Genomic DNA, 18,816 nt, shown 5'->3' with positions numbered 1-18,816 from the left:
CAGTGTGGAGACAGATAAGAGACATTACTTTCTGGTGAAGTCCCAGCAGCACCGAGTGCAGCAGAGGTACACCAGCCCACTGCCACTGGATCTTGCCCACACGTATTTCTCAATAAACTCTATAACTCCTGTCACATCTGTGGGTGTCTTCCTTGCTCTATAAATATTCTATTCCTTGTCCCTAGAACAGCTGGGCAAAAATGAGTACAATTCTCAAGTCCAACAAAACAAAAACGTATCAAAGAAACTGGCCCACAAACAACAAAAACAACAAATAGGCTACCTTGGATTCCTCAGAATTAAAAACACTTATTCATCAAAGACTCTATGAACACAGTGAAAAGATAGCCCACAGAATGGAAGAAAATACTTGAAAATCACATATCTGATAAATGATTAATATTCCAGGAATAAGAAAAAAACTAAAATAGCAACAATAAACCCCCAAACAATGAAATTTGAAAATTAGCAAAGGACTTAAACAGACATTTCTCCAAAGATTCAGTGGACATCTGTTATTTAAAGAAATAAAAAAATAACATTCCTGTGGGGAGATTTAGAAATTGGAACTCTTTTGAGCTGCTGGAAAAAAATGTAAAATGGTGCAGCTGCAGTGGAAGATAGCATAGCAGTTGTTGAAAAAACTAAAGGAATTACCATTTGATCCAACAAAGCTAGGTACCCACATAAAATACTGGAATCAGGATTTCAAACAAATATTTGTATACCATAGCAGCATTATTCACAACTTAAAGGTGTAAACAACCCTCATTTTGAGAAACAGAAGAATAATAAAGGAAATGTCATATATATTCAATGCACTATTATTCAGCCTTAAGATGGAAAGAAATTCCAACATATGCTGCAACTTGGATGATTATTAAGGACATAATGCTAAAGAAAATAAGGCACCAAAGGACTAGTAATGTATCAGTCCATGGGTATGAGGATCCTAGACTGGTCAGATTCAGAGATAGAATTATAAGGTGGTTGCCAGGGGTTGGTATTGGTGAATCTGGACGGTTACTTTTTAATGTGTATGGAAATTCCATTTGAGAAGGTGAAAAAATGTTCTGGAACTGGATGGTGGTGATAATTTCACAATGTGAATGCAACTGATACCACTGTACTGTATACTTAAAATAGATGAAAGGTCAAAATTTTGTTGAATATTTATCACTACATGCATACCTTTAAAAATATTAACTCTTCCATTCATTTTGCAGTGTGCTTATTTCATCACGAATAAAAGAATGACATCCATCCCATACTTACTATAAATTCAAATTCATAATGACCCTTTATAAGCTTGAACAAAATTAACAGTATTTAAATTTGCTTACGTATTCTGGATTTCAGTACAGCCATTTTTTAGTGCAAGGAAATTGTCACCTATTATGAGTCACAGTATCAATGCAATGATTACCTTTTCCAAAAGAAAAATGAAAATAAAGTTGTAATTATAGGTTAAAAACTTTCCACATCATTTTTTATGATACAATATATGGCTACATAATCAGATCCCTCTGTAGAGATAAACACTTTAAATGACTTGGTCAGGGTCTCTGGGAGAATATAAAGCAGTGTATGTTATTAGATTGCTTTTCAAATTAAATTGAAAATGTTTGGAGAATTGACAGAACAGAGCAGACTACTGGACAAGCTAAGATTCCTCCCAGGGTTCACCAGGAACTGCCAGTTCAAGCCCTAGCTCTGGTACCAGACAGTATAGCAGAGTGATTCAGGCAAATGACAATGTCACTTGGGGAATAAATTAATATCCAAGTGGATAAGAGTTCAGAATTGAATAAAACTCTCAACTTTTGTTTCAGAGCACATGCATAGTTTCATATTTCAAGAGGTTCAATTGAAAACAAATGACTTGACTCATATTGAAAACAAATTAATAAAATAAATGAAATTTCAGTACTGGGCATGTAGGTCAGCAGTAGAATGCTAGCCTAACATGTGCAAGACATTGGGTTTGACCCCAGTGCCTAAGAATGGATAAATAATATGTTAAAAGTGCACAAACATAAATTTTGATGATGGTATTTTGCATGATAAAGACTAGTTGTAATTTGGCTCCCACCTATACAACCTCTGGTGAGTTCTGGCCAGCATGGAAAATTGTACTATCATTGTCACCAAAGCACTCAGCCAGTTTTCTCTGGGAACACCCAAGTGCCTCCATTACCATCTCTTCTGTTGCTTCTTCAGCCTAAGTCCCTTAGGCCTATGGTCAACGCAGCCACCTGAGCTGACAATTCCTCACCATCCTCACCTACTCAGACTGTGGACAACTCCAAAATCACTTTTGCTTTGAGGATAAAAATTCTCTTAGGGATGCTTCAATCAACAAAATGTTAAGGGTCACATTATCAAGTTTTACTTGATGAATTGACAAATAATGATTTGTGGGTTAAAACAAAATACTCTAATATATATGTTGAAAATTTCAAAGTTAAAAAAATAATCAATGTTATAATTGTATCCAGACATGAAGTAATTTGTGGAGAACATTTTAGGCAAGAAGGAAGCCGAAATAGAAAAAAACTAAATCATTATCTGAAAAAAAAAACTGGTTTTTGAAGACCACAATCTGCAAATAATATTATTTAAATAGTTTACTTATAAGATGTCCTTAAACATAAGACTGAAATTTAGGGGAAAATTCATTCTGCTGACATATCTTCACTATACTTCATGTCAGCAGATAAAGCTTTCAAAATAAATGCTGATGGCTCTGCTAATATGCAGCACACACAGGTACATAGCAGTCTATACTTCATAAATGAAAACTTATATTCGGTCTTGTTATCTAGAAGCTCTTCATTCATTGTTTCTTTTGCATTCACACTTAATATCTTATACTACCACATCACTAGGATGTCTCCTACAGCCTTAAAGTTCTTTATTTTATGTCAGTTTTCTAATATACTGGAAAATCAGTGAACCCCATGATTATTTCATATTTTTCAAAGTGTACCTGTGTTATTCTTGCATGAAGAAAGGGAAAGACACAAGGCAAAATAAAATTGCACATTGGAGCAAATGACCAATATTTGTGCATCTGGCCTCCAGCCTCAGTTTTGAACAGAAGCATTGGGAAAAAATCTTCTCCAAATATTTTATTCTGTTTTTTTGACCAATTGTATTTAACTAGAATTTTTTAAGGTGTGTTTTTATAGAAGTTTGTGCAGTCACTAACAAAATAAATACATAGTTAAGAGTTTAATATGCTCAAAAAACAATGACTCTCCAGGAGATTAATGACAAGTCTTCCAAATTGGTGGTTCAGGAAAGGTTTGACATATTAAATGAAATTTTATTCAGATCATCAATTATTTCCAAATAAACCAAATAAATCCTCTAGTTAGAGATCAATTCTGAGTCATGTAAATAAATAGTAGTTCAAACCAAAGTACAACAATAAGTCAAGAGATACAAGATTTATCAGTAGGAAGTCATAAATATTTTAACAACTCTATGATCAAAAACTTAGAGAAATAAAAATCATACAAGACTAAAAACCCTATGCCAAGAATTAGTGGTTAGGATCCAACTATATTTTTTGTTTTTTAAGTCCATGAGCTTTTTCTGTGTTTTCTGCCCCCTTTTTAAAAGTTGTGGAAATGAGATAATATATCTTGCACTTGTAATTTATATGAAATTCAAATTCCAGAGTCATGAATACAATTTTATGTTCATTTGCTTATATATGAGCTATGGCTATTTTCATGCTAAAATGGCAGGGTTGACCACCTGAGACAAAGACCATATGTGGCCTACAAAGCCTAAAATATTTACATCTGGTCCTTTATTGAAAAGAGTTTGCCTATTCCTACACTAACACTTCAGTGTTCACAAATTTTAACATGAGTTGTTCTGATAAACTTCAGGAGCTTCAAGGTTCTACCCTTCTTCTAGAGATGGCTACTTCTCTGAACACTACTAAATTCCTCTTGTGAGACTAAGTTTGCTGATGAGGCAAGTAGGCTGAACATGCAACCTGGAGACTCTGGGTCTAGTGTTCTCTCCTTAAGGAAGCTGAGACCCCAAATAGGCACAATTCCTGGTATATTCCAAGGAGCCATGTTCTATTCATGCCCTGTCCATAACTACCATATATGTGTCTTGGATGAGACAAAAACCACATTTAGAGTCAGTAGGAAAAACCTAAGACATAAAACACACTAAAGAATCAATTCATTATATCACCCCACTGTTGAACAATGAGTAACTCAGGTTGATGGATCTGATATGATTCCAAAAGATATCATATCTATTCTCAAAGAATAAAATGTTACCTTTGATTGATAGGACACAAAAATGGCCATGCTCTGACAGAATGACAAATTAAAAGTTCAGAAACATTTGGAAAAACTGACCGCATGACTGAAATAGGAATGCAGCCTCTCAATACACCTGGAAGGTGACAATACTTAAATATGAAAACTGTGGTTCTCATGTTAAAAAGTCATTTCAGTAGACAGTAGAGCCTAAAACATGTCATCACTGAAAAAAAATGAAGAAAACCTTTATATATGTAAAAACACAATTGTGCTTTATGCACTGCTCCTATATCCCAAATGAAGTAGGGATGACAAATAAATGGAAGGGTGGGTAAAAGACACAGATTATATTGAAGTGGACTATATCAGAACCAAATTGCACCCATGTGAATATTTCACAGTAAGCTTATAAGAATCTCTAAGATTACCTGAACTATCCAGGGCCATGGATGACCCACCAACTTTCTAAATGAACGCCAGAAAATCCATCTGAACTGATGCCAGAAGGTGGTGACATAGGTGATCTCCTTGAAGGACGGGCTTCCGTAATTCTGGACACCTGAAAGTTTCTCTAATTCAGTTTCTGTTTCTCTGAGGAGAGGGGATTTGGTATAAAACTGAGCCAATTCTTCGATCATCCGCAGTTTTTTCATAAACAGCTGTCCAGCCTCATTGACTTTGGAATAAAAGTAGAAAAAAGAAGAGAAACCTTATTAAACCAAATAATTGAACCCATTTTTCTGTGACCCAATTTGTGGATAACAAATTTTAAAGCTTACATATAGAAAAACTATTAGCATTATCATTGCTTTACACATCAGAATAACAGGGAATTAACATGACTTCTTCCTGAATCTTATGGTGACTGTAAATGCACAGACCTTTTCATAAATATGGGAACCCTAAATCCTTAAAACAGGTTCCTTAACATACAAAATTTAAGTCTTAATAAAAATATTTGGTCCTTGTTTTCTATTATTTCCAAAACATGAAGTGCCAATTTCTGTCTCTAAAAATATGACAAAAAATTATTATATTTATTATTTAATGGAAACTCCTTTGACAACTGAGAGTAGCACAAAAATGGTCATTCATAAATTCAATTAAAAACATCCATATCACTTATGAATAATAAAGTCTCTATGTTAACTGTTATTATAACATTATACTAATAGGAGTTCAGAAAGCCATGTTTTAATGACCCGCCACATGGCTGACCTTCAGCCAAATCAACCAGGCAAAAATCTATGAATCTAAGACATTCATATACCTTCATAGACCTTCTTTCTGTTTACTGTCACAGGAGGGGAGTCTCCATTGATGACATCCGTGAAGAAATCTGAAGGGTTGTTGTAGAGCTCACAATGGTAACCTATCAAAAAAAAAAAAAAGCAAACAAAGATGATGTTCATGGAAAGTAAAAAGGACCCACTTCCAAAGAGTGAGAGAAGTGAGGGTACGGTAGACAGAATCTAACATTTTTCTCTGCCATATTTGCTTTCTTCTCACATCACTAATTTTATACTTTCTTATTCATTCACACAATATTTCAACAATGCTTTGTTTCCAAACCATGTGTGTGTGTGTAAACACACACATATATAATACATACATACATATATCACATATATGGATATGTATGCATATATGTATACATGAATGTGTGTGTTTTTTTCTGGGAGTTCAATCTTGGACTCATAATATATTGGTCCTTTTTGTCAAAATCAATCAGTGTTTATCACTTCTTAAATATAGACACAAGAAAAAATGTGTGGGTTCATTGTGTTTTCTGAGTTCATTAAGTAATGCTGAAATAGCATTATGCATGTCAATAAGATTGCTTCTCCAACTATTAAATTCAGAGGTTCAAATTATCATTTTAGTGTCATGCTTCCATAATTCAAAATAGACAAAAAATTGCCAGAACTGAATTCTTGAGAGAACATGTTCAGCACAGCACACTTAAACTCTCACTTCAACTACTTATGGCACAATCATCTGAACTTGGCCTGAGATCTGACTCTTAAGTTTATCTCCTCTGGGCTTTTTAAACACATACATGTTTAATTTTAAATGACTGAGAATAAATTAAAAAAATTAAGATAGCTAATGAATATTTAAGAACAATATTTGGGGTCATGAAAAAATATCTATAATTTCCAGATGTCTCTAAAATGAAGCAGATTGCATGCACCATTAAAAAGATCACACAACTTAATCTGAAATAGAACCTGGGAGTCCAGAAATGTTTGTCTACACAGGTCAGACTTAGGACCAGCCATTCCAGTGGCTAATACTAACTCACACCCACTCAAGCCAATTTAATGTTATTAGAAAAGAAAGTTGCATCTCCATGAGCCCTTATAAAAGTAGAACAAGATGACTATCTGTTACATGGTCTAGAAGAAAATGAATGACACTGGGCCTTTCCAAAAATGTTCAACTGAATAGCTGGCTGTGAGTCAAACCAGTTAATTATTGAACTCTCAGGGAAACATTACTATAAGTAGGAAGTAAAATATATACAGGCCCATGAGAAACACTCACACACAAACACATGCAAACTCAAATAGGAGAGGATAAGGACAGAGACTTAAACAACAAGCAAGCACTGAAAAATGAAGAAAACTCCTGACACCAAACTGACCAAAAAGGTTAAGTCTATGCAGAGATGAAGTAGCACTCCTGTTGACCCCTCTGTTCTCCCCAAGGAGTCTATGAATGAATGATCTAGTGCCTGATAAAGTCAAACACAACTGCTGATTCAAAGTACTCCAAAGCCTTCTCTGTGGAACCATGGAACATTAGCTTTCCTAAAGCCAATATGGTGAGGCTGTCAAACAGATTGAAGACGGAATTTTGAAGCTCATGCAAGGAGAAGATAATTGTTCGTCCCTGCTCAGAAATCCTACCCTGCTCAGAAATCCTAAATTGGAAGAAGGAAAATAATGAGTCATTAGATATATGAACACTGTACTTCTTGATAAAATACTTTATTGTTCCATGAGTGCATTTATCCAAAGTTTAATTTGATTTGTCTCTTATGAACTTCTCATCTTGTGTTATATACATGACACTTGGGGAACCTAAGCTAAATGCTTTTATTAAAACCACTAGGGCTTCTTAAAGATGATGCACAACAGTCTAGAATCCATTAGAATGTTCATTGACAATGCAGATTCTCAGACAGTCTTCCCAGATGTTGAATTAGAATCTCTTGGGGTGATTTCAGGGCATCTGTAGTTTTATAAGCAGTTCAGGCTATCTGTAAGTATAACCAAGTATAAGAACTAATTATGTAATACATATTAAAACAATGATCATATGACCAGTTCTCATTGATAATTTAAATCTTCTGGCTCTCTGGGTTTGTTCTCATCTTTATGTGCTGATAATGCAGTTGATATTAACAAGTGCTTTCTACCTTCTTTCAATTTTCACAATGTTCTTATAACACAGTTCTCCTATTATTACCTTCTTCTATTTCAGATATCATTTAAATAAGATCAAGCAACTGCCCTAGGAGTCAATGTTACTAAAGGGCAATACTGAGATTTGAATTCTGTTTTAATTCCACGGCAGAAACAGTACTAAACTACCATTTCACAGGAGTTATTATTTATGGTTAAATGGTCAAAATCATTGTTCAAAATTGTTATTAAAGGGCTGGGGATGTGGCTCAAGTGGTAGTACGCTCGCCTGGCATGCATGCGGCCCGGGTTCGAGCCTCAGCACCACATACAAACAAAGATGTTGTGTCCGCCAACAACTAAAAAATAAATATTAAAAAATTCTCTCTCTCTGTCTCTCTCTCTATATATATCTCTCTTTAAAAAAATTGTTATTAAAATATACATATATGTGTACATATAAGTTGTTTTGTCACTTTTTATTTGCCTTTGTGTCTATTTTCCTTGTTCAGAACCTTTTATACCTAAAGGATTTAAAATCAGTGTACTAAAGTGAGACAGCCATATCAATGTTTTTATAGCAGTTCAATTCACAATATCTAAGCTCTGGGACCAACTTAGGTGCCCTTCAACAGATGAATGAATAAACAAAATGTCCTATACTATGGACTATTACTCAGCTATTAAAAAAGAGTGAAATTATAGCATTTTCTGGAAAATAGATGGAACTGGAGATTATCATGCTAAGTGAAATAAGCAAATCTCCCCCACAAAAAATCTCAAATGTTCTATCTAATATATGGATGCTAACACACAAGAAGGGAAGGTGGGGAGGGAAGAATAGAATTTAATTATATTAGACAAAAGGGAGTAAAGGAAAAGGAGGGGGGATGAGAATAGGAAAGACAGTAGAATGAAACAGACATAACTTTCCCATGTTCACATATGAATAAACAACCAGTGTAACTCCAAATCATGTACAACCACAAGAATGGGATTCTAAGTTATACTCCATGTATGTATAATATGTCAAAATACATTCTACTTTCATGTTTATCTAAACAGAAAAAAATAAAAATTAAAAAAAATGCTTGGTAATTTGAAACTACCTGCTCAGGTTAACAGGGGCAGGGACATGACTAAATGAAAAGCCAGTTGGAAAGGTCAGAGTATATGAATGGTTCTGTCAACTCTGAACTTTAGAGTGATAAGGGTAAGTTGTTTGTGGAGAGACCCTTAGTTTAGAAATTTCTACTTCAGCTAATTTGATTCCCATGAAAGAGTATCCTATCTGGAAGTCTAGTTGCTAGTGTGTGTGGGAAAGGGACAATCTTGTTATTAAAAATCACTTCAATTTATGCATTCAATTAAATAACTAGAATATGCTATCAGGATGCCTCCAAGAGAATCAGACCATATGATTAATGATTTTAATACAATGTATAAAAGAAGTAGCTAAGGTTTTCTTATTCATAAGCAAAACAGGACAATTGTAACATCTTCCCATCTTCCTTCATCTTCTCTCCTAGAGATTTGCTTAAAAGGACATGAGCTTCAGAGGAAGCAAGGTGATGATAGAGAGGGTAGGCTGTGAAGGTGGTGTGTCTGACACCTTAAAATACAAAGCAGAGTGGTTTGCAGAGGTGGTGCACAAAGAGGGTGGTGAGAGTGATTGTAAGACTGATGGTATTGAACAAATGACTTGTCTGAGCAAGTAAGTGAATATATTGAGAAGATGAAGCCAAAATTCTTACTCTCTGAAGTCTTGCATATAATGAAATGGCAAAAATTCAAAATAACATGGAGGTGTTCAATTGAAATTATAAATATTATTATGAACTCATCATGTGAATTTGAATATATAAATACCAATATTTACACGTATCTTTTAATTGGAAAAAGATAGATTGAAATATAGATAGATAGATAGATAGACAGACAGACAGACTGGGACTGCAGTTCAGTGAAAAAAACAAGTACTTAGCATTTAAGAACCATGGGTTGGATCTCCAGAAAAAAAAATACACACACACACACACACACACACACACACACACGTGTAAAATGTATTTGTAATCAATATATTTCCAAATAAATATGGAAGAACATTTTCATATTTTGTTTATTTATATACATACACATTCATGTGTGTATGCTTCCTAGGTCTGTCTACTAAGGATCTAGAAGCAATGCTACTCCAAAAGCAGTTAAAGCACTGAGCAACAAGATCTTGATTTCTAAATATCAACTATACCCCAAGGAACCATGGTTCTTGGAAGAAACAGCTCACAGAGAAAAATGTACAAGATGAGGCTAGAATATCATAGTAACCATGAAGTAAAGAATTGTTAGAAGATTGACTAAGGCTATGTGAAAAGAAAACAAAACTTTCATTGACATGACTTTCATTGGCCCAATCAGGGTTAATTTGATAATTAAAACAGTCAATAACAGATTATAACCCATTGCACAAAATGAAAAGTGAATAGAAAAAGAGAGAAATCTCTTCATTCCATAGAATACCCATTAGTATAAGTCAGGTAGCTACCACAAGAGCAGGAATTATTGGTGTATACTAACAATGGTGGGGGAAGATTTGATGAGGAAGAGAATATTGGCATAATAGCCAAACTTCTTATCCAACAAAACACTAATAAATTCTTAAGGGCATAAATAGTAATTTCCCAGCAAAGAATCTCAGTAGGCACAAATATGATCAGATGATTGGTCTGTGGTGATTGGTCACCTGTGGTCTGTGCTGTTAACATAATTGCAGCAATCTTCCTTTTCCCCAACCTCACTTTATGAATGCTATTCTTATTTCCAAGAAAAAGAAAGTAGCCCAATATAAAACCTACTGACCTGGAGACATGCTAGTCTCTCCTTGTTTTCTCATTGAGAGATAGGAGACAACTAACAGGCCCCTGAGATGGGACTGTACTGGTTTCCCTGTTCTGTCCTGGAGAAGACAAAAGGACATTCTGGTTTCCCTATTCCACCTCTGAGAGATAAGAAAACTGCCTGTCTATGTTCCCATGAAGCAAACTTGCCTTCCACAAGATCAGGGGATGCTTACTATATCAGTCAAGACTAAACCCGCCCCTAGTGCACGGCCATGATTCTAGTCTATAAAATGTAACATTCAAGGGGGAGTTGCTGTTGCTCTCCCTCTTTGCTGCTGCTGTCCCTCTCTGTGCAGAGCAGCCTTGTTAGGCTCCTGACAATGAACCCACTTTTTCTTTTATTCTTCTTTTTTTTTTTGCATTACACTTCTTATTATACATAGAGCACAATTTTTCGTACCTCTGTTTGAAACAGAGATACAAAAAATTGTGGTATATATGAACTGGCTTCTTATCCCAGTGTATTTGTGGTTATCCCTGCACTACTTTTCTTTAACATACCATCCCAGGAGTATCATGCAGAGAAGTACACAGCCTCCTTTGTGGATAGAGTTTTCAAAGAGTTCAGTGAGGTTACTGATGGTCCTCATCTTACTGGTGTCCAGTTAGGAGGAGATTAAGACACACACACACACCTGGCCATCTACAAACCAGTGAGAGATACCTCACAGAAAACAACCATGCAGATACCTTTCAGCCTGAGAACTGTAAGAAAAGTAATTTCTGTTGCTCAACCCCAGACTGTAGTATTGTTATGACAGTGCAGAAACCAACCTCCACTCCCCATAGTCACTGGGTTCTGCCCCTTTGGCCTCTCTGATGCTCCACATATATCAGGAATGCTCTATCTCAGGGTCCTTGGGCTTCTCCTTCCAACTAGAACTCTTTTCTGCACATAAAGCTGGTCTCACTCACTTATTCCCAGCTCATGTGTCAACTCTTGTGGTCTTCCCTGACCCTCTTGCTATTTAAAACAGCTCCCTACCACCACCATGGCCATCTTTCCATATGCTCTTCTTTCAAAATTTTTTAACCACATTCTGTTAATTGTTTCCAAGAAACAAGAAAAAAGTTATATTGTTTATTTCTGAATCCCTTAACCAAGAATATATGGTACACAGAAGTTACCAGATATTAAATTAATGAAAGAGCAATATTCCCATAGCACTTAATTTTTCAGAAGCAAAAAGATGCATTTGCTGTGCTCCAGTCTAAACCAGCTGTGGGTTCATTCAGGAACGAGATGGAAAGATCAGTGATCAGCCCCATTGCTATATTGGTCCTTTTTATTTCTTCTCTAGATCCAACCTAAAACACAAATTATTACATTATTAACAAGGAGGAGAATAATCATTATCATTTGGTGAACTAAACTGTGCTACTCTTGCTAGAGAAATTTATTTCACCATCCTAATTATGAAACAGAAAGTAATGAACCTGGGAGAAGGAGGAAATTTCTCTTTTACCAGATGAGTAAACTGAGGCTCGGGGCAGAGTTGTTCACTGGCTGGACCTGATATGAAGCCCGTGCTTTTTACAGTTCTGTATATTCCTCACCAAGACAAATATTTAGTTTTAAGATAGTAAGTTAGAATACTAAAATGATATGGCCCTAACAGTGAAATTATTGTCTAAAATAGGAGAAAAGATAGGAGGAGAAAAGAAAATGGATCTGTACATAGTAAATCATTAGTCTTCTAGCAACACACCAGTTTCCACCCAAAGTTCCCAAGTAGACTTACAAGAACAGGATGCACTCAGAAGGGAAAGTTCACTTTCTAACATACCATATTAGTACCTTTCCAATCACCATAATGCTTTGACAATGATACAGTCTACACACTGACTCACTGCAAAATTCCAAATTCACCCTTTCAGACATGTCCAGGGATATGGGATATTCATATCCAGAAGATGGAATATTCCACAGGGCAAATGGCTCAATCTTTGCAACCAGAACTAGTAAATGCCTATGTGTCTGATGAGGGAACTAGGAAGGTTTGGGAGACAGAAAGTAGAAAATGGCATCAGAAGAGATAGTATTCAAATGTTACTCACAGTACTTGATTGAATTTATTGATAACTAAACTCTAAGATGCTTTTGGAGAGAATTTGGGAAATGTGACTGAATAAACGCTTAACATAATTGATGATATGAAATATTGTTCATTTTGTTAGTTGATAATTATATTGTGGTAAGGTAGCCAAATATCCTTATTTTTTCTAGATGCCTATTAAGTACTCAAGGATGAACTATAACGTTATGTAAAATACTTAGGAAAAAATAGCTGTACTAATTATGGGTAAAAGATGTTAACACCTGAGAAATCTAGGTGAACAATATTTGTAATTATATTGTTATAGTAATTATTCAAAAGTCACTTCATTGGTGTAATTAGACTGCCTTCTCTACTGTTTTATAATGTTTAGAAAGACATACAAGGTTAAAAAATTTAAAATTATTAGGACTTCAAGATGAAGGGCCAGAAAGAGGCAGCATCCTGTGTAGCTCCGTGACCCAGGTCTTACCTAGTTGTAATACAACATCTCAGAGAGTGTGAGAGGACCCCTATACAGCGGATTTTCACAAAAATCACCAGCACTGTGACCCCCCATGCAGAAATCAGAGCCTCTGCATTAAAGTAGGACTCCAGACTCTGGACCCAAAGCCTGCAATTCTACCTCATGCATGGCTCACAAGCAGCTTAGCAGAATCAGCTATCAGCACCTCTGCAGAACTCCAGATTGTGCTCGGCTCTCATGCAGGTCACTCAGCTGCTATCTATCCACAGCACAAGGCCATTTCCCAGCTCCCCCCACCTCTTGAGACACCCTGGCTCTGGAAGCAGACCAACTCCATCTTGGAAAATCTTTCTTGCCATATTTGGTGGGCATGGTTCTCAGATTGAATCTCCATCTGAGCAGGTACCTGGTTTCCAACTCCCCCTGCCACCCCAGTGGTGATAATTCAGCACAATAATGACCCAATATAAAAGAAGCTCTCAGTTAGGCAGGTGAGCAGTGTGACCAGGGCACTGCCCACCTGGTATGAGCCTAGGGGTGAGAGGTCCTGCTATTGGGATTTGATAAGAAAGAGAGAGGAAGGGACTAAAGTCTGGAGCATAACAGAGAGACCAGGATCTGGGAAATCTTCAGGCAAGAAAGGAAGATGATACTGGGTGCACAAGTCAGATGAGCTGTCCCCAAAAGAGACCCATGAGGTACAATTTCCCTGCTGGAAATGGTGGGTGACACTCCCCACCTGCTCTACACCAGGTGCAGTCTTCTCACCCAGGTTACCTGCACCATCCTGAGGGCAGAGACACCAGCTTAAAACAGACAACCCAATCTAATGGATGAGAAGAGAAGCAGGAAAGAAACGGATCTCTAAAACTAGCAAAAACCATGGTTTCTTCTTTAGAGTATTTTTTTTTCTTTTTTCTTCTACCCTTCTATCCTTGGGTCCTCACTTCCCCAAAATATGTGAAACCAACAACTTTGCATGAAATAGAACTTTGAAGACTGAGTCACCTGAATAATATAATATAGAGGAGTTGCATAAGCACACCCATTTCTCCCCCTTTTTTTTCTCTTTTTTCCTCTTTCTTTCTTTTTTCCTTTTTTCCTTTTTCTTTCATCCTCCAAGTTTTACTATTTTTGCATTCTGTATTTTTCTAGATACATATGTGTGTTTGTTTTATGTACTCTATTATCTTCCCACACACTTGTCTAACCTAAATTACTTCCTATTTATTCCCCTGCTACTAACCCTCTTCACTAGATTTCTCTTTCACATTTACTAAGACACATTAAGTCTATACTCTCACATCTTTCCCCCTCAGAATATCGTCCCAGGTCTGACCCCCGGTTCATTGTCCACTGCCAGAAACTGTAAACCTTTTTATGAAACTACTGAATATATTGTAAATAATAATTAAATCCAACATTACTGGACATTGAGACTACACCGTAAATGTATTAATAACACCAAATTGTTCTTAGGTGATGTATTGTTGATATTGGGATCTGTTAACATTGTCCTTCCTCAAAAAAAGGGAATCTTGGAAACATACAAGAGAACTACAAATCTATTGGGTAAAAGCAATTAACACACCAGACCCACAGAACTAGAAAGGAAGACACACGAGCAACATAAAAAAAAAAAAAACAAGTGTAGAAAGTACAACAAACAAATCAAGACAACACATCATTAGAAGCACTGGCATCCAAGGCAGAAAAAATTACAGAGAAAGATTTCAGGATATAGATGGTTAAAATGCTTTGTAAATTCAAAGAAGAAATAAGAGAACAAATACAAGCAGTGAAAAATCACTTTGACAATGACTACAAAAACAAATCCAAAAAGCAAAAGATCACCTAATCAGGGAAGTTCTCAATAAATAAATAAATAAGCAAAAAAAAAAAAAAAAAAAAAACAAATGGAAATCCTTCAAATGAAAGAAACACTAAATGAAATTAAAAGCTCAAATGAAAGCATGGCCACTAGAGTAGACCACTTGAAAGTTAGGACATTAGACAATGAAGATAAAGTATATAATCTTGAAAAGATCATAGACCACACAGCAATAATGGTAACAAACCAGGAGCAGAACATTTAAGAAATATGGGTTTGCATAAAAACACCAAATTTAAGAGTTATTGGGATAGAGAAAAGCATCGAGGTCCAAACCAAAGGAATGGACATTCTATTCAATGAAATAATATCATAAAACTTTCCAAACATAATGAATGAATTGGAAATCCATATTGAAGAAGTCTACAGGATGCCAAATGTGCAAAATCAGAACAGACCCACACCAAGGCACATTATAATGAAAATGCCCAAAATACAGAATAAGGAGAGAATTTTAAAAACATCAAGAGAAGGAAATCAGATTATGTAAAGGGGAAAACCAATTAGGATAATGGAAGATTTTCAACAGAGATCCTGAAAGCTAGAAGATCTTGGAACAACATATATAAAGCTCTGAAAGATAATGGGTGCCAACCAAGAATCTTGTATCCAGCAAAATTAAGCTTTAGATTTGAAGATAAAATAAAACCTTCCATGATAAACAAAAGATAAAAGAATTTATACCTAGAAAACTGGCACTACAAAACATCCGTGGCAAAATATTCCATAAGAAGGAAATAAAAAACAATGATGAAAATCAGAAGAGGGAGATAGTACAATCAAGGAAAAACTTATCAAAGGGGAAAACCAAGTCAAGTTAAATAACAAAAATAAACAAATATGGCTGAAATTACAAACCATGTCTCAATAATAACTCTAAATATTAATGGCTTAAATTCACCAATCAAAAGACACAGTCTAGCAGATTGTATTTTAAAAAAGACCTAAAAATATGCTGCCTCCAGGAGACTCATCTGTTAGGAAAAGACATACACAGACTGAAGGTGAAAGGTTGGGAAAATCATACCACTCACATGGATTGCAGAAGCAAGCAGGGGTCTCCATCCTCATATCAAATAAAGTAGACTTCAAGCCAAAATTAATCAAAAGGGATAAAGATGTACATTACATACTGCTCAAGGAACCCATACACCAACAAGAGATAATAATTATACATCTATATGCCCCCGAACAATGTTGCAGCTATGTTCATCAAACAAATTCTTCTCAAGTTCAAGAGTCAAAATGACCACAATACAATAATCTTCGGTGACTTTAATACAATTCTTTCAACACTGTATAGATCTTTGAAACAAAAGTTAAATAAAATAAACTATAGAACTTAATATAACCAATGACTTAGGATTAACTGACATATATAGAATATTTTAACCTGCATCAAGTGGATACACTTTCTTCTCAGCAGCACATGGATTCTTCTCTAAAATAGATCATATAATATGTCAAAAAGCAAGTCTTAGCAAATACAAAAAAGTAGAGATACCACTATGTATTTTACCAGTTCATTATGGAATGAAATTGTAAATCAATACAAAATAAAAAATAAAAATTTCTCCATCACCTGGAGACTAAACAACATGCTACTGAGTGAAAAATGGGTTGGAGAAGACATCAAGGAGGAGATTAAAAAATTCTAGAGGTAAATGAGATTATAGACACAACAAATTGAAATCTCTGGGACACTATGATAAGAGAACTAAGAGGAAAATTCATTGCATGGAGTTATTCCTTTTTTTTTCTTTTTTATTGGTTGTTCAAAACATTACAAAGCTCTTGTAATAAATCTCTTCATACATTTGATCCAAGTGGGTTACGAACTCTAATTTTTACCCCATATACAGAATGCAGAATCACACCGGTTACACATTCATGTTTTTACATATTGCCATACTAGTGACTGTTGTTTTCTGCTACCTTTTCTATCCTCTACTATCCCCCCTCCCCTCCCCTCCCATCTTCTCTCTCTACCCCATCTACTGTAATTCATTTCTCTCCCTTGATTTATTTTCCCTTTTCCCTCACATTCTCTTATATGTAATTTTGTATAACAATGAGGGTCTCCTTCCATTTCCATGCAATTTCCCTTCTCTCTCCCTTTCCCTCCCACTTCTCGTCCCTGTTTAATGTTAAACTTTTTCTCATGCTCTTCCTCCATGCTCTGTTTTTAGTTGCTCTCCTTATATCAAAGAAGACATTTGGCATTTGTTTTTTAGGGATTGGGTAGCTTAACTTAGCATAATCTGCTCTAATGCCATCTATTTCCCTGCAAATGCCATGATTTTGTCATTTTATTGTGCTGAATAATACTCCATTGTGTATAAATTCCAAATTTTTTAAATCCATTCATCTATTGAAGGGCATCTAAGTTGGTTCCTCAGTCTAGCTATTGTGAATTGTGCTACTATGAACATCCATGTAGCAAAAAGTATCCCTGACCTGGAGCCAGTGTTACAAGAGTCCTAGGACACAGGGTCTGCCTCCAGAGGTCTAGATATACCAATGTGGGTCACCCTTTGTAATATTCAAGAAAGCAGCGCAGTTTTAAGGGTAGGAAAGGTATTTTAATCAGTGTGGCCATGCCAGGACAAACACATATAGTGGTATAGTAACCAAAGCTCTGTCTTAAAGGGATTGCCAGCAACTTGAAGATTTTATAGAAAAGAGGACCAAAGGCAATGTCTTGGTGGGTTTGTATGACTGGGAGAGGGGATTGCACAGAGTAAAATCATCCTGATCAGGCCATGATGCACTTGGCCGTGATCTCAGACTCATTCTGTGAAGCTCTGGGAAGGCCTGTCATTGATTGTAAGGGGTGACTTAGCGTCTATCATGAGATGACTTTTCCTCTTGTGGGGTAGAATTGATTTTGTTTCAAAATAACTGTTCCCATGTAGTGGGGCAGCATTTTCATGGGCTGATATGCTCTTTGAGTCTCATAACACGGTCCATAAAAAAAGAAATTTTTAAAGAGGTCCTTAATATTTTTAGGTGGGCTTTCAGGGGAACAATTTTGATCCTTTGTGATAAAGATACTTATCAATCAGGCTTTTTGTTCCTGGAATCCAAGGTATCTAGTTGCAAAAAAAAAAAAAAGTGGCTCAGAGTAAAACAGCTAAAGAGGAAGTAGAGTCAAAGAGACACAAAATGGAGTTAGGTAAACTCAGGGTGAATAAACCTATGGCTTTGAGCATATGTTTTTACTACAGAGTTACAACCCCAGTCTTTTTATTTGTCTTGTAAGAAATTGGTCTTGCTATTTTTTCCAAGCTGGCCTCAAACTCATTACCATTGTGCTTTGGCCTTTTGTGTAGCTGGAACTACAGGTGTGCATCACTATATTGTGTATCACCTTTAATTCTTAAATTTTATTTTTAAAGATTATTATTCTTTTCTTTTTAAAGAGAGAGTGAGAGAGAAGAGAGGAGAGAGGAGAGAGAGAGAGAGAGAGAGAGAGAGAGAGAGAGAGAGAGAGAATTTTTTGATATTTATTTTTTAGTTATCGGTGGACAGAACATCTTTGTTTGTACGTGGTGCTGAGAATCGAACCCGGGACACACGCATGTCAGGCGAGCGCGCTACCACTTGAGCCACATCCCCAGCGCCAAGATTATTATTCTTTAGTGATTATCTACTTTTAAGTTTATTTTATTAAATATATTCATCAGGTGTTTCAATGTCAATGTTTGATAACTCCAGTCTGGATTACCTATGAGTCGACTTCCATGCTCTCACTTTTGGAATTTTAGGTTTTGTTTTCTGGCATGCCTGGTAAT

General features: G+C 35.8%; 1 protein-coding gene and 1 pseudogene across 1 annotated transcript in view; both read right to left on the bottom strand.

The window, feature by feature from the left end:
• Positions 1 to 4,933, bottom strand: part of LOC143385793 (broad substrate specificity ATP-binding cassette transporter ABCG2-like) — a 166,046-nt gene extending 161,113 nt beyond the window's left edge. Inside the window, exon 1 of the mRNA XM_076841328.1 lies at positions 4,758 to 4,933. Within this exon, the coding sequence (XP_076697443.1) occupies positions 4,758 to 4,933 (176 nt within the window). The remainder of the gene's footprint in view (positions 1 to 4,757) is intronic.
• Positions 4,934 to 5,557: 624 nt separating this feature from the next.
• Positions 5,558 to 18,816, bottom strand: part of LOC143385792 (broad substrate specificity ATP-binding cassette transporter ABCG2-like) — a 104,968-nt pseudogene continuing 91,709 nt past the window's right edge.

The sequence above is a fragment of the Callospermophilus lateralis genome (genome assembly GCF_048772815.1).
Source record: "Callospermophilus lateralis isolate mCalLat2 chromosome 8 unlocalized genomic scaffold, mCalLat2.hap1 SUPER_8_unloc_1, whole genome shotgun sequence".
Classification (NCBI taxonomy): domain Eukaryota; kingdom Metazoa; phylum Chordata; class Mammalia; order Rodentia; family Sciuridae; genus Callospermophilus; species Callospermophilus lateralis.
The sequence above is the reverse complement of the archived record's forward strand: the minus strand, read 5'-3'. Positions and strand labels throughout refer to the sequence as shown.